The following is a 14,934-nucleotide window of genomic DNA, read 5'->3' as shown; positions in this document are numbered from 1 at the left end:
ATTGATCTAGTGTCTTTGTATGAAAACGAAACGCATTTTCAGAGATTCCCACAAATACTAAAATGCATGTAAGTATGTTTGTTTACGTAAGCATGAGACGGGGGGGAGGGGAAGAAGAGCTTTGCTTACATTTTTTTTTGCTGACAGGGGGCGGAAGACAAATGATTTTTCCCCAAATTTTCCCCCTCCAAAATTAAAAAATGTATGTAAGAATGTATGTGTAAACGTGGGGGGGGGGAGGTGAGGGAAGAAGAGCTTTGCTTATTTTTGCTGACAGGGAGGCGGGGGGACAAATAATTTTTTCCCCAAATTTTCCCCCTCCTAAAGTCATTGCTCACCTGCGCAGGGAGGCGAGCCACTCCTTGAACTGCGTGTTCCCTTCAGGCGTGAGCTGGAAGGCGGTGCGCGCAGACAGCACGATGCCAACAAACTCCTCGTACTCCACGGTCGTCAGGTGATATAACTTCTGGTGTATGCACTGAATGTACCTATAAAAAACGTCAAACATTTTGTTATAGCTAGTGACTGTGCGCACTCATTATATACGAGTATGTATAATGTATGTATGTTACCGTTCAACTGTAAAATACATTAGTTTATAATCTTACTCGTAATATTATAATCCGCCGTCATATTGTGAACTGGGGTGTGATTCGGATATTTTATACTTGTCGATGTAATATTGGCCTGGCCTAACTTATTTTACAATCTAAAGGGAACAAGAAGCAGAAGAATTTTTCAATAATCACTACCGTAGATTATTTGCCTTACTTTTAAAATAAGGCTAGTGATATTTTCATGTTATTACGTCATTAGATTTAATTAACTTACTATACTCGAGCCAAAGAATAATATTGCTGTGAGTTCACACATCCTCACAAAAACGCCAAGTTTCAAACAAATACAAATTTTGATAACATAAATATGTGCTAAAGGTTATTTATATACCACATGACTACAATGGGGGTAAATACACACGGGGGTTTTAAATATTCAAATACAGTAAATAAACATATTTTGAAAATTCATTATATTATATTTACTTAAATATTGGATTATGCTCTTTGGTCATTTGATGTACTGATATAAGTCACGTGGGTGTAAAAGCACTGTTGCAGCTTTTAAGGGTTAAACAACACAAAACAAAAACTCACATCTGCTGACACTTGTGAACTAGCGGCGCCAATGTCCCCCGCAGGTGCTGCATGACGAGATGGTGCGGGCCGCCGCGCGCCAGCCAATGGGCGGACTCAACACACAGCTCGTACAGCACGAAGGGCGACACCACCGAGTTCACCGCGCACACGCAGAACTGGTGCAAATACTGCGCGCCGAGACGTTTGGATATGCGCAGTAGCCACTTCACATGCTCGCCGTATGGCGGGTTCCTGTGTAACATGAAACTGAATTTTGAAAGTAATACAGCTAGCATTATAATTCGTATTCGATGAGTGAGTATGACTCTTTGATTAGTAAAGTTCTCAAGACATTTTCAAGAAGTTAAAAGTGGAAACTGAAAAAAAAATTATAATATTTCTTAAATATTGGTAGCTTTGATTTGCAGTTATTCTGCACACTTGGAAATGTTTTCCCATATGGTGGGTTCCTCATGGTGGATCTAAGCTCCACATATCTCCTGGCCTTTCCCTGTAGTGGGCCGTTATAATGAGCTGATGATGATGAATGATAGATAGATTCATACTTTATTTTTACACCACAATGGCTAAAACAAGACTAAAAACATATTAAGAAGAGATCAGCATACAAAAGGTGATACAATGATGATGGTTGTTGTTCTTGTTAGCTACGTTGTGGACTCATTCTAAGGCTAGGCTTGTACGAAAACCTCATAGATTGCGTTTTAAATTAAGGGACTTATTCATAGTTTACACTTTACTTGTAAACATCTTCCGTTTTCAGCTTCACAACACAGATTTATACTTATATTATAAAGAGGTAAAGTTTGCGGTATTGTAGGGGATAATATCTGGATCTACAGAACCGATTTTGAAAATTCTTTGACCACTAGAAAGCCACATTATTTGTGAGTGTCATATGCTATATTTTATCCCCGTATTCTCACGGGAACGGGAACTACGCGGGTAAACGAGGCGTCGGCTAGTGCCTTGTATACCTATTTGACAAAGGTTTTGATGATACGTGTATGCTTGGAACATCCAACAATACTCTGAAAGAGTGCAACAATAGCTGGTGTTTCGTAAAATTGAAATAATACTTTTTTTTTATTTCAAACAGGCCACAGGTCACTTTAATCTATTCTCGCCAATTTTTAAATATATGTAAACTTGACATATTACGTAAAATATTTCGATGTAGTGCTAATACACGTGTGTGACAAGACGTCATACTAAAAGTTTAATGTCGCATTAGTCGCCACAAACTTGCGTGACTTCATTATCACTGAATATTATACGCATAATAAGGGATAATTTAAAATATACTCAGAGGCACAATTATCCGTACACTTTAATATGACGCGAGTATATAGTATAGTAATATGTCAATTTAGGAGACATTTATGGGGCGACATAACTATAATAGGAAATTAATCATGTTGTTCGCATTACTATAGAAGACAGTAATCCTTAAGACAGCACATATTACATGCAGGTTCTTCACCCAGGCGCCTCAACCACCGGCTGCTTTAACCCTCAAGCTTCACACCAGGAAGATGTGGGTCTTTATTATAAGTTTCCAATACTGTTTATATAAATGAGAGTTTTGTAATAAAGATATACACCGTGAAGTTCCCTTCGCGTTAAGCCGAAATCCCACATAATGTAGTACAATTCAAGGAGTTACGATTGCAATAAACTTTTAAAAATCGATCATTTTAAAACATCCTGTATTTTCAAAACTACCTAATCGCCGGATACGGTCCCTTTGAGGTCATTCAGCCTAAACTAGGTCAAAGTTAAATGACTTCATACTTACGAAACAGATTTAAACAGGATTTTTAAATTTTGTGAATTAGATTGAGGTCATTTTTAATATTGTTAAGAGGTTTCTTGTAGTGGGCTAATAAATGTAGGTGAAACCAGCAAGGTGTATAAAACAATTACCTTCCAAACTTATTCTGTGGGCGGTCATCGTGGACTCGTCGCGCCTGCGTCTCCAACGCCAACATGCCAACGCGGTAAGCAGCCAACAGTCTCCTCAGTTGGGCAGGCGGCAGCGCCGGCAGGCCAACGTTGGTCCCAACCGCGCCGCTCACCGCGCCCACCGCGCCCACCGTGACAGGGTTCACCCCCACTGCGTTCACCCCGCTCACCCCCACTGTGCTCACGGTGGCCGTGGGTATCGTGGCCGGCATTGGCGGCGGAATTGGCGAAGGATGCTGATGACATAAAAATACATTTGAGCATTCCATTAAGGGCATGTAATTTGCTCATGTACACAATTGTACAAGAACATGTATATAGGGCGTAGGTTCTGTTTGCCAGGTGACATTTTGATATGCTTGTCACTTTTACACAGATAATGAATTGCGCACATCAGCTTTTGTTTTTTTTTAACAAATGCACCAAAAACCGCCGCCGCAATTTAACTAGGCAAGTTATGTGCAATGTGTCAATGTGAATATTTTATATCATTTATTACTTATCCCAATTAAATAACAGACGAGGGTTTAATTCTTATGCCGGATCTCGTGCCGATGATATGCGGGCGACGGGCGGGGAAGATCGACGCGGGTATGAAGTAGTGCGAGCAGGGCATCGTTACCACCCTCCAAGCGGGCTATCAAGAGTGTTACGAACGAATCAGCCAAGCAATATAACTGAAAACGATAGTGATAGTAATACAATGCGCAGAGCGTGTGTACTCACGTTGACCGCAATGGTCGGATGCGGCAGCGGCGCGTGCGGGTGCGTGGGCGTGACGATGCCGCGCACGAAGTACGGCGGCAGAGCGAACTGCGCGCCTGGGTGCGCCGTCGCCGCGCCGCCGAACTGTGAGACAGTGTGCGACATTAGTGAAAATCTATATAAATAAAAATGGATAACATAACTTTACTACATAACTTTAGAACGACTGCACCAAATTGAATGATTCTTGGTTTATTAAAGATTCGTTATTGTTAGGACAAGGTTTGTGTAATTTAAAAATTTACAAAAAAAGTATACTTTTTTTGTAAATTTTCAACACTTTTCTATACTCCCATACAAACGATTCCTAATAATACTTGACAGAGGCGTAGGGAAGGGTAGGATAGGGTAGAGGGTTTTTTAGGGAAGCTGCGCGGGTATGAAGCCGTGCGCGCGAGGCATCGCTAACCCCTCACGGCCCGCACAGCCCATCGGGAGTGTTACGAACGAATTTCCCAAGCTATAACTCGTGTTGTCACATTGCAACTTACAAGTTCATATAAGTTTGTATGTGTGCTGCCATCTACAGGCACAGTGAATCAGTGTTTGCTATTTTAAACTACCAGTAGATGGCGTTCTTAGAGAACTTTGAAACAATCCCTTTTAGTACTCTTCCAGAACCTGTTGAGATGCAGTTATGAGGCTCATAGATGGCGCTTAGTTTTTCATTTTTGAAAGTAGTTTTACTTCTATCATGTAGACTACAGCACAGTCGTTTTTCTTCCAAATTTGGTTTTTAAATAGCCAACACTGTTGCTATTTAAAAACCAAAGCAGCAGCTGCAGCTGGGACTTTATTTATGCTCAATATACATTACAATTTCATCATAAATTATCTTATATTGGAAAATCGGTTTAGATTCGTACAATTTTTGTAAGAAAATAGGTTGTGTAAAATAACCAACACTGTTTCACTATGCCTATATATTCGTAGCGCATTCACCAACTTACTCCTTAAATGAAGTATGCGTAGAAAAATTACTTTAAGAACATCCTATATTATTGTAGGTACTCACATGCGCCGGTTGCGTGACCTGCAGCTGGTAGATAGCGGGCGGCGGGTAGGGGAAGAAGGGGTAGGGTATCGGGTAGGGCAGCGACACGGCGACCGGCGGCAGCGCGCGGTAGGCCGGCTCGTCGGGTAGCGCCTCCCCCTCCTCGGTAGCCTGCCGCAGGTAGAGCTCGTGCCAGTAGCGTGCTACCGTGTACAGCACCTCGGGGTACACTCCGCCACCTGTGCAAGGTATACTTTTGATTGACCTATATACCAAGATGCTTCAACCCCGAAAGCAGCTGGAAAACATGACCGGGGGAGCAAGGCTAAGAGGCTGAGTCTAAAGGAAGAAAATGTGGGTAATTTTCTCCTATCATCATACTTTATGTTATAAACATAAGATAAAAAAGGCAGTGCATATATTTATATGTATTGACTTCATTGCCTTAGATTGACGGGTTTTTCACGGATTTCATGATTACAGTGTGACCAAATTAAAAATATTGGGTTCAGTCTCGCCAGTTTCTGATAAAAATATACATTTAAAAATGTGGAGGTTAGTGGAAGGGCGATATCTAGATCTGCGGGATCACCGACCATGCGCACATGCAGTGAACATTAGACAATGTGTAGCAACCTTTGGCGGCGGCCTCGACGGTGAGGCAGGCGCGCTCGAGCATGGCGTCGCTCTGCTCCTTGCACTGCAGCACGGCGCGCTGGATCTCGTTGTAGTTGAGCGCGTGCGCGTGCGGCAGCACCGACAGCGCCAGCTCCGCCGCCGCGCGCACCATGCGCACATGCAGTGAACATTAGACAATGTGTAGCAACCTTTGGCGGCGGCCTCGACGGTGAGGCAGGCGCGCTCGAGCATGGCGTCGCTCTGCTCCTTGCACTGCAGCACGGCGCGCTGGATCTCGTTGTAGTTGAGCGCGTGCGCGTGCGGCAGCACCGACAGCGCCAGCTCCGCCGCCGCGCGCACCATGCGCACATGCAGTGAACATTAGACAATGTGTAGCAACCTTTGGCGGCGGCCTCGACGGTGAGGCAGGCGCGCTCGAGCATGGCGTCGCTCTGCTCCTTGCACTGCAGCACGGCGCGCTGGATCTCGTTGTAGTTGAGCGCGTGCGCGTGCGGCAGCACCGACAGCGCCAGCTCCGCCGCCGCGCGCACCATGCGCACATGCAGTGAACATTAGACAATGTGTAGCAACCTTTGGCGGCGGCCTCGACGGTGAGGCAGGCGCGCTCGAGCATGGCGTCGCTCTGCTCCTTGCACTGCAGCACGGCGCGCTGGATCTCGTTGTAGTTGAGCGCGTGCGCGTGCGGCAGCACCGACAGCGCCAGCTCCGCCGCCGCGCGCACCATGCGCACATGCAGTGAACATTAGACAATGTGTAGCAACCTTTGGCGGCGGCCTCGACGGTGAGGCAGGCGCGCTCGAGCATGGCGTCGCTCTGCTCCTTGCACTGCAGCACGGCGCGCTGGATCTGGTTGTAGTTGAGCGCGTGCGCGTGCGGCAGCACCGACAGCGCCAGCTCCGCCGCCGCGCGCACCATGCGCACATGCAGTGAACATTAGACAATGTGTAGCAACCTTTGGCGGCGGCCTCGACGGTGAGGCAGGCGCGCTCGAGCATGGCGTCGCTCTGCTCCTTGCACTGCAGCACGGCGCGCTGGATCTCGTTGTAGTTGAGCGCGTGCGCGTGCGGCAGCACCGACAGCGCCAGCTCCGCCGCCGCGCGCACCATGCGCACATGCAGTGAACATTAGACAATGTGTAGCAACCTTTGGCGGCGGCCTCGACGGTGAGGCAGGCGCGCTCGAGCATGGCGTCGCTCTGCTCCTTGCACTGCAGCACGGCGCGCTGGATCTCGTTGTAGTTGAGCGCGTGCGCGTGCGGCAGCACCGACAGCGCCAGCTCCGCCGCCGCGCGCACCATGCGCACATGCAGTGAACATTAGACAATGTGTAGCAACCTTTGGCGGCGGCCTCGACGGTGAGGCAGGCGCGCTCGAGCATGGCGTCGCTCTGCTCCTTGCACTGCAGCACGGCGCGCTGGATCTCGTTGTAGTTGAGCGCGTGCGCGTGCGGCAGCACCGACAGCGCCAGCTCCGCCGCCGCGCGCACCATGCGCACATGCAGTGAACATTAGACAATGTGTAGCAACCTTTGGCGGCGGCCTCGACGGTGAGGCAGGCGCGCTCGAGCATGGCGTCGCTCTGCTCCTTGCACTGCAGCACGGCGCGCTGGATCTCGTTGTAGTTGAGCGCGTGCGCGTGCGGCAGCACCGACAGCGCCAGCTCCGCCGCCGCGCGCACCATGCGCACATGCAGTGAACATTAGACAATGTGTAGCAACCTTTGGCGGCGGCCTCGACGGTGAGGCAGGCGCGCTCGAGCATGGCGTCGCTCTGCTCCTTGCACTGCAGCACGGCGCGCTGGATCTCGTTGTAGTTGAGCGCGTGCGCGTGCGGCAGCACCGACAGCGCCAGCTCCGCCGCCGCGCGCACCATGCGCACATGCAGTGAACATTAGACAATGTGTAGCAACCTTTGGCGGCGGCCTCGACGGTGAGGCAGGCGCGCTCGAGCATGGCGTCGCTCTGCTCCTTGCACTGCAGCACGGCGCGCTGGATCTCGTTGTAGTTGAGCGCGTGCGCGTGCGGCAGCACCGACAGCGCCAGCTCCGCCGCCGCGCGCACCATGTGCACATCGCAGCCCGATGACGCCTGCGCACACAAACAACGAACAGGAAAACATTAAATAAATTAAAAAAAACTGATTAAAACAGGATTGCAAAAAAAACTTTAATCTCTATTGAATAGTGTAATTTTGGAACTCGATCATATTTATGACTGCAACACCAAACTGTATTATCGGATGTGCATCAATTAGGCCTAGTTCGGACTACTTTAGTATTTTAGTCGAGTACGAACGATTTTTGGGCGGTAAATCCAAAAATTGTTCGTACTCGACTAAAATACTAAAGTAGTCTGTATGGCCTCTTAGGTAGGTATGGTAGGTAGGATGTAGATAAGTTAATAAAATAAAACTCAGACATACTTCAGAGGGCCTAGTGGCATTTTGATACTGTGACGATCACGTTAATGTAAACGCGAATTTCTAAGGAATTGAAACAGCGCCATCTAGTGGCACTAATGCACAACTGTTCCAACTCCATATAAGTTCGCGTTTACGTTATCGCGATAGTAACAGTATGAAACGTTGAAAACTCCCACTAGACACACAGGTCAATAAGCATATTTGTGCTGTACCTTATCTGCTATTCCAGCAGCTTCAGGGGGGGTAAGGTGACCCTCCCAGGCATCTATTAGGAATAAAATGGCAGGAGCTCCGATATCCATCGCTTGCCCTGCAAAAATAGTATATAATTAATATAACATGAAATAGTCCCAAATATTAAAAGAAGCAGCAAAGGCAATCCAGACAAAAAAATGTCAAATAAATGAGAAGAATACAAACAAATTAAGTAACAAGTTAAATGCATTTTATTAGAGCTTACTAATGGCGGTGTCTAAAACTTTACTAAAAGAAAACTCAATTATAGTAATTTAATATGTAATTTGTTATAAAAATATAAATATAAATACATGTAAAACTCAAACCTGTGATCCAACTGACATGTGAAGAATATGTACGACTTAACCAATTCGCGCTAACACAATTATGTAGCCCTAACGCGTATACACCCAATTGAAATGCCGCCATATGTAATCCTCTAAAAGAAAAAAATTAACAGTTTTACATCCAGCAATACCACAATAAAAAACATCGATGTGTCACGAAAGTTAAAAGGTTGTACGCAATATTTTCGTATGTTAGATCCAGAAAACAATTCGATTCTCGTCGGCAACCGAGTTATAAAAAGAACAAATGATCATTTCACGAAAACTTTTTCCAAATCTTATTTCACAAATGCCGTATTCCACAAACATCAATTAACAAAAGAATATTTTACACAAACAAACAATATCTCGTCATTTGTATCCAAAATATTCCTTTTATCAAAAAAAAAAATAACATTTGTTTTATTACACTCGTTTTCTCAATGCGTTATTTTGATATGGAATCCTGTGAGATTACCACTGACTTTACGTTTTCCTTCATTCAGAATGTATATTATCGCAAGAGTTCGCATTCGTTACGCGCGCACGCACGCAATTTGTTCCGTTCAGAAAAAACGTACGTGTGCGTCATTTAAAGTATTTTATACTGATTTCATACATTCGGGTTTCCGAACACGGAAAACGGATTCGGAAAACGAGTGTATGCGGTCGGCCTTTAAAATGGACTTTTATCAAATTATGTTCTGTTAAATAACAATTTATGAAGTAACTTTCAATTAAATTCAAAGTTTATTCAAGTGAATTATTTATCAAATCTTTGATACATATTTTGGCAAAAATTTGTGAATTGAAAACTTATTTGTTTTTATGATATAATTGATCACCAATAAAATTACTACAGTTTCAACTTTCGTGACGGCTGTGTTTCAGCAATAAACATTGACAAATAAAAAAAAGATACGCCATCATACCTGTGCGGCCCATGATGTTCCCTCGCGCAAGAGGTTTGTGTGAACAGACTTGTGCTAGACGATCCACCGGCCTTGAACAATACTGACTTTGCCAACTCGAACATAAAGTGTGCTAACGCTTCGGACGGTTGGTTTGGTACCGATGGGTATAAACGTTTGCCTTTGTATCTGTGAATAGATTTGTATATTATTTAAACGGGTACATACCACGATAAAACGACGAGATTTTTAATATCGATATTTCGTCCCAGTTGCATGGATCGTGGTCACGACGAGACTGAAGGTGCGAGATGCGAAGTTGACAGCTGCTAGGGGCAGAAACGATCTACCCTCTTTCTTGTTCTTTTTTCTCTTTTTTCAACAACCTCACATTTTTGTCTGTCTAGGCAAACCACACTCACGAAATCGCTTTTGCTATTAGGTTTTTCGCGGCGCCCTCTTGGTTTGCACAATTCTACCACCGGATTCCACTTTAGAATAGGTAGAATTGTGGTATGTACCCGTTTAAATAATATTCATAATGAACAAGCACGAAATAAGTATAAAATCATTAGATTTGTATATCTAAGTTGACCCCGTGCTTTGTAAATAATAGGGTAGTTGACTTTTGTCAAAAACATATTTAAAAACTAAAATTGTAATCAAGTCTCAAAAAAAATTTTTTTTCAGTAACGATAATGAACTATTTAAGACCATTTAAAAAAATGTTTCAACTAGCCTATTTGCATATGTCACTAAATTGACCCCGGTAGTTTGTAAATAATTTTTAACTATACTAAGCTCATTAAAAACGGTCTCGTTGGGCGATAAATAATTTCTCTATGTCTATCTAGCTTGCATTTAAGGCCCATAAGGGACGCTTAGTGATGGAAAGGACGTAACATTAAAATAAATGTAGCAATAAGCGTTTTAAATGGTATTTGCCCATAAACTAATGATATTTATCTATATTGGAATATTCCAAGAAATTCCTTAACACTACATCCATTGGTCACAAGTCCAGGAGTTTGCTCGGAGTTTTTCTCTGCCATGCGATGGACCCGGCACCCGCACGGTGAATACATGAATTGTTAAGATATTCGTTTGTGTCTTTGAAAAGTTGTTTATCTATATTGGAATATTCCAAGAAATTCCTTAACACTACATCCATTGGTCACAAGTCCAGGAGTTTGCTCGGAGTTTATCTCTGCCATGCGAGGTACCCGGCACCCGCACGGTGAATACATGAATTGTTAAGATATTCGTCTGTGTCTTTGAAAAGTTAATTTTGGCACAAACAACACTTGTTCTTTCCAACCAAACCATAGTGCATGGTCTTTATCCACAGACAATACAGAAACACAATGTGTAAATTTTCGAGTCGAACGGAATGCAATACTAACCTCGAATCCTTAAGTCTGGGGAGATGCGTGTTGTGCGTTTGATGCGTATTCGTGTGCGTCTGGTGAGTCTGATGCGTTTGGTGCGTCTGATGCGTTTGGTGCGTCTGATGCGGTTGGTGCGTCTGATGCGTTTGGTGCGTTTGATGCGTTGGGTGCGTCTGATGCGTTTGGTGCGTTTGATGCGTTTGGTGCGTCTGATGCGTTTGATGTGTTTGATGCGTTTGAAGCGTTTGATGGGAGGAATGCGGCATTGCTGGCGGGGACGGGCCGCTTTCAGATACTGTCATACGATCCATTTCGCCAACCAGCGGACATACTGAAACCTGTATTGGACAACAAAGAAAAATGTATAGCTCATTGTAAATCTTTAATAATCGCTCGGCAAAGGCAGTAAAATATAAAACCACATTAAATATTTCATTAAAGTTAAGTCTACCTGGAAATTGATTATTATTATCGATATATAACTAACTATTGTGATAAATATAAATCTGACATAAATATAATTGCACAAATAATTATTATAACAAATATATAAATTAAACTAATCGAGTTTTATTAGGAAAGAATTTCATAAATACTTTTTATTTATTTAAAATTACTATTAGAAAAGTTTTTCCTGACTCTCACTTGAGCATCTTCAAAATACAGAAGCCGCTCCAAATAGGTACAAAATTCAAAAACGAATACATTCTCGAGACAGTACGACACAGGGTCGCATCAGTAATTTTCAATTTTATTTACGAAAAATGTTTTTAAATATTGTAAACTCTTCTCAGCAATTAAAGATATAAAATGAAGTATTTTTATTGGTAATTATTGAATATTACATTAGCTTACGTAATTGTTTTTAGTGTTAAATTTTGAAATACTAACTATGAAAAAAGTCTGTATATGCGGATGTCAAAGAGACGCGTGACGTCTGGTTTTTATGGGTATCACTGTCTTCTGGATCACTCTTTACTCTGTGGTGGTAGCTATAAAATCGTATAAAGGTGGTATCTCACTGGTGGCGGGACAACAGGCGCAGAGTGTTGCGTGTGAATGGCGTGAACTTGGTGGCTGTACGCGGGCGGCTCTGTGCGGTAGGCGGCGGCGAGGCGCGCGTTGTTGGTGTAGTACATGCTGACCATGGGCCCCTTCGTCAGCTGATGGATGTCACGGTCCAGAAGCTGCAATTTATAGTTTTCTGTTACTTTAATATACAGGGGGACACTTTTTGTAGTGTGCAAATTTCTTTTTGCGCTTCTGCATCGTCAATAGAATATATTTTTCAGATACATACATACAGATTTGTTTTGCTGGCACATACGCACTTTTTTTGTCGAATTTTTTTATCATCTATCTGCTTAATTGTGGCTAATTTAAGTTGATATTCTTAAAGGCACAGGTGGTTGTGGGGTTTATTGAACAACATCCCCTTGAAAAAAAAACTAATGGTGTTAAATCCAGGCCAAATCTGTGGCGCTAACAAACGACCATTGAGAAAATAATGTTGTGAAGATAGACAAATTTAAACCAACCAATAGCGATGCAACCTGAAATACCGCTGTCTTACAATGCTTTGGGACGAAATATATGGAACTGGAACGGCAGAGTTGTGCTAGTTCCAGCCATTGGACGATATTTTGTCAATTTCTCTGCACTTTGGCACTGGTCACCGAACGAGAGAGTACACGGCCAAGAAACGTTCCACGCGGTTATTGAATTGTTCCAAAATTGCACAATGTTTTGTAACGCTGAATGCTGTCAATATAAGCAAAAAACAGTAGACGATCAAGCTCGCAAACAACGCTCAGCTATTTTAAAACGATTTGATTCTTAGTGTTTGACCAATTTCACAAGTCATAGAAATCATCATCCTTGTTTCCTTAACTATGAGTAAATTGATTAGGTAACAGTTTCAGTTCATCTTTAATTTCGTTCAATATTATGTATTATTTTATTTTTTTTCTAATTTAAATTAGATTTATAAGTATAGATTGTCTAACTTATCTTAAATAGACCAGCCACTGTTCAGAATTTATGTCAAACGGTTGTAGTTTACATATAGGCATTGTTAAATAAGAACAAATAACGCTAGGAACATAAAATAACACGAAATAGATCGACTCGTTGTTGTTGCCAAGGGATCGTCAATCAAACACAAGGAAAACGAACAACAAACGAACACAAGGAATACCGGGACCTAAAGGATCTAAGGGACCACGAGGCAGAGGCAGACGACGCTATCGGTGGGCCGACGACATTACAAACTTTACCGGCAAAAACTTGTTACAAAAAAGGCAAAAGACCTACCGCAATGGCAGGACCCGGAGAAGGCCTTCACTACAAAAGGTTTTTAAAAAAAAAATCAATTTCATTTCACATTCAAGAAAACATAGGGTTCATTGTTATATATTTACAACAATAGATGTCCAACACCAAATTTTACAATGAAATTAATTTTCTTGTATCACTTTTTTATATAGAATTTTGGAAAATTGTTGAACCATGTTTATAAGCGATAAAATGTGTGCTCACTTTGGGCAAGGCAGTTTAGGCTAACTTATCATTTCTTTAAATATTGTATTGTCATCGATCCGTCATAAGCCTACAAAGTTTAAATTCAATCTGACCATTTAAAGTGAGTAGAAATCGAGCTCAAAGGAGTTGGTTACAAATAAACAAGCAAACATAAAGGTAAAACAAGTATAAAAGCATGTTAAGATTCGATCAATGGGAAGTAAAACAAGGTTGAAATTATAAGCAATGATTTCTTTTTTTTCTTTTTAAATTGTCATCGATCCTTGATAAGTCTACAAAATTTAAATTAAATCTGACTGGTCAAAGTGAGTCAAAATCAATCTCAAACGAATCAGTTAAGGATTTTAAGGTTATGGTCACATGGTCAGTGAAACTAATATAAAGCGTTTAAGACAAATACGCTTTGTACTTTGTCGGTTGAAGGTCAGGACATTTTGAAATCTACTGACTGACTATATCCCAAAGCCACCACGATTCAAACTTAGTAATTGGATACTGTACTCACCTATGACGTAGGGGCATGGGCTGACAAACTTTCAAAGGAGATGGTCCATTTCAGGTCCACTCTTGTACCCCGTATTATTAAAATTTTAAAAATACAAGGATCTTATTAAAATTTATTAAAGTGAATAAATGTAACTAAATAAAAACAAAAAATAAAATTAAAACCCAAGAGTTTGAGTTATATCAAGATGGCGCCCTTAGAGCAACTATGACATGACAATTGACAGCAAACGTTAAATTGATTACTGCATTGAAAACGTCATCAATCCGCCATTATTACCCTTAATACTGTTGCATTTCTTGGAAGATAATGAATATTATTTCGAAAGAATTAAAGTAAATTCGTAGATTTGTATAATCACAAATAGTTAAAAAAAAAAAAAATTCTTTTATTTCCTCTAGGGTACAATGACTAGACCTGGGCTCCATACAATTTTGGACCATCTCCTTTTTTAACAGAGTAGAGTTTGTGCTCGTTCTTTATTAACTAAATATGATTATGATGTATTGTCTTGTCTCGTGTCAGTTCGTTCCATCCCAAGTAATCTAATCTCATCTATTATTGTCTTGTCATTGATCCTTGATAAGACTTATCAAGTTTAAATTGAGTAAAAATTAGTCAAAATCGAGCTCAAAGGCTAAACTTAACAGTTACATGCAAACGTACAAATGAATCTAACACAAAACATTTATAAGTGTACATTTTTTTCTTTTTCTTACCTTGTTCATTATCCTTGCTAGCTTAACAGGATCATCCTTATAGAAGGACAGGAGATTGAGGGCCAGCTCGCCGCGCTGGCGCCTCGTCCCTTCGCAGAGGAGAGGATGGTCTGCCTCTGACACATTCGCTTTCAGGCCCAACGCCGCCACGGCCGCTTCGAACCCTAACATTTCATCTGGCGGCACTCTTGTCTGTTGATTACAAGCAGGCGTTATTTATTTATTTAAATAACTTTATTGCAACAAACATATTTATAAAAATACAAAATCTTAGAACTAAGGAAAAAATGCAGTGCAAGAGGCGACCTTATCACTAATAGTGATCTCTTCCAAGTTACCTAACTTGAAGGAGCATATAAACCAGTGAG

At 42.2% G+C, this 14,934-nt stretch overlaps 1 protein-coding gene across 1 annotated transcript in view; it reads right to left on the bottom strand.

Annotated features, from left to right (window-relative positions):
- The window catches only part of LOC112042860 (zinc finger SWIM domain-containing protein 8 homolog), a gene marked incomplete at its 5' end in the record, with an annotated part of 45,473 nt that overhangs the window by 13,331 nt on the left and 17,208 nt on the right, over positions 1-14,934 (bottom strand). The window contains 12 exons of the mRNA XM_024078045.2: positions 339-488; positions 1,155-1,388; positions 3,084-3,358; positions 3,849-3,971; positions 4,903-5,120; positions 7,428-7,605; positions 8,152-8,249; positions 8,503-8,615; positions 9,435-9,602; positions 10,817-11,139; positions 11,824-11,988; positions 14,567-14,758. Of these exons, the coding sequence (XP_023933813.2) occupies positions 339-488; positions 1,155-1,388; positions 3,084-3,358; positions 3,849-3,971; positions 4,903-5,120; positions 7,428-7,605; positions 8,152-8,249; positions 8,503-8,615; positions 9,435-9,602; positions 10,817-11,139; positions 11,824-11,988; positions 14,567-14,758 (2,237 nt within the window). The remainder of the gene's footprint in view (positions 1-338; positions 489-1,154; positions 1,389-3,083; positions 3,359-3,848; positions 3,972-4,902; positions 5,121-7,427; positions 7,606-8,151; positions 8,250-8,502; positions 8,616-9,434; positions 9,603-10,816; positions 11,140-11,823; positions 11,989-14,566; positions 14,759-14,934) is intronic.

This window comes from Bicyclus anynana, chromosome 12 (assembly GCF_947172395.1).
Source record: "Bicyclus anynana chromosome 12, ilBicAnyn1.1, whole genome shotgun sequence".
NCBI lineage: Eukaryota > Metazoa > Arthropoda > Insecta > Lepidoptera > Nymphalidae > Bicyclus > Bicyclus anynana.
Note: the sequence above shows the minus strand (reverse complement) of the source record. Positions and strands in the feature narration are given on the sequence as shown.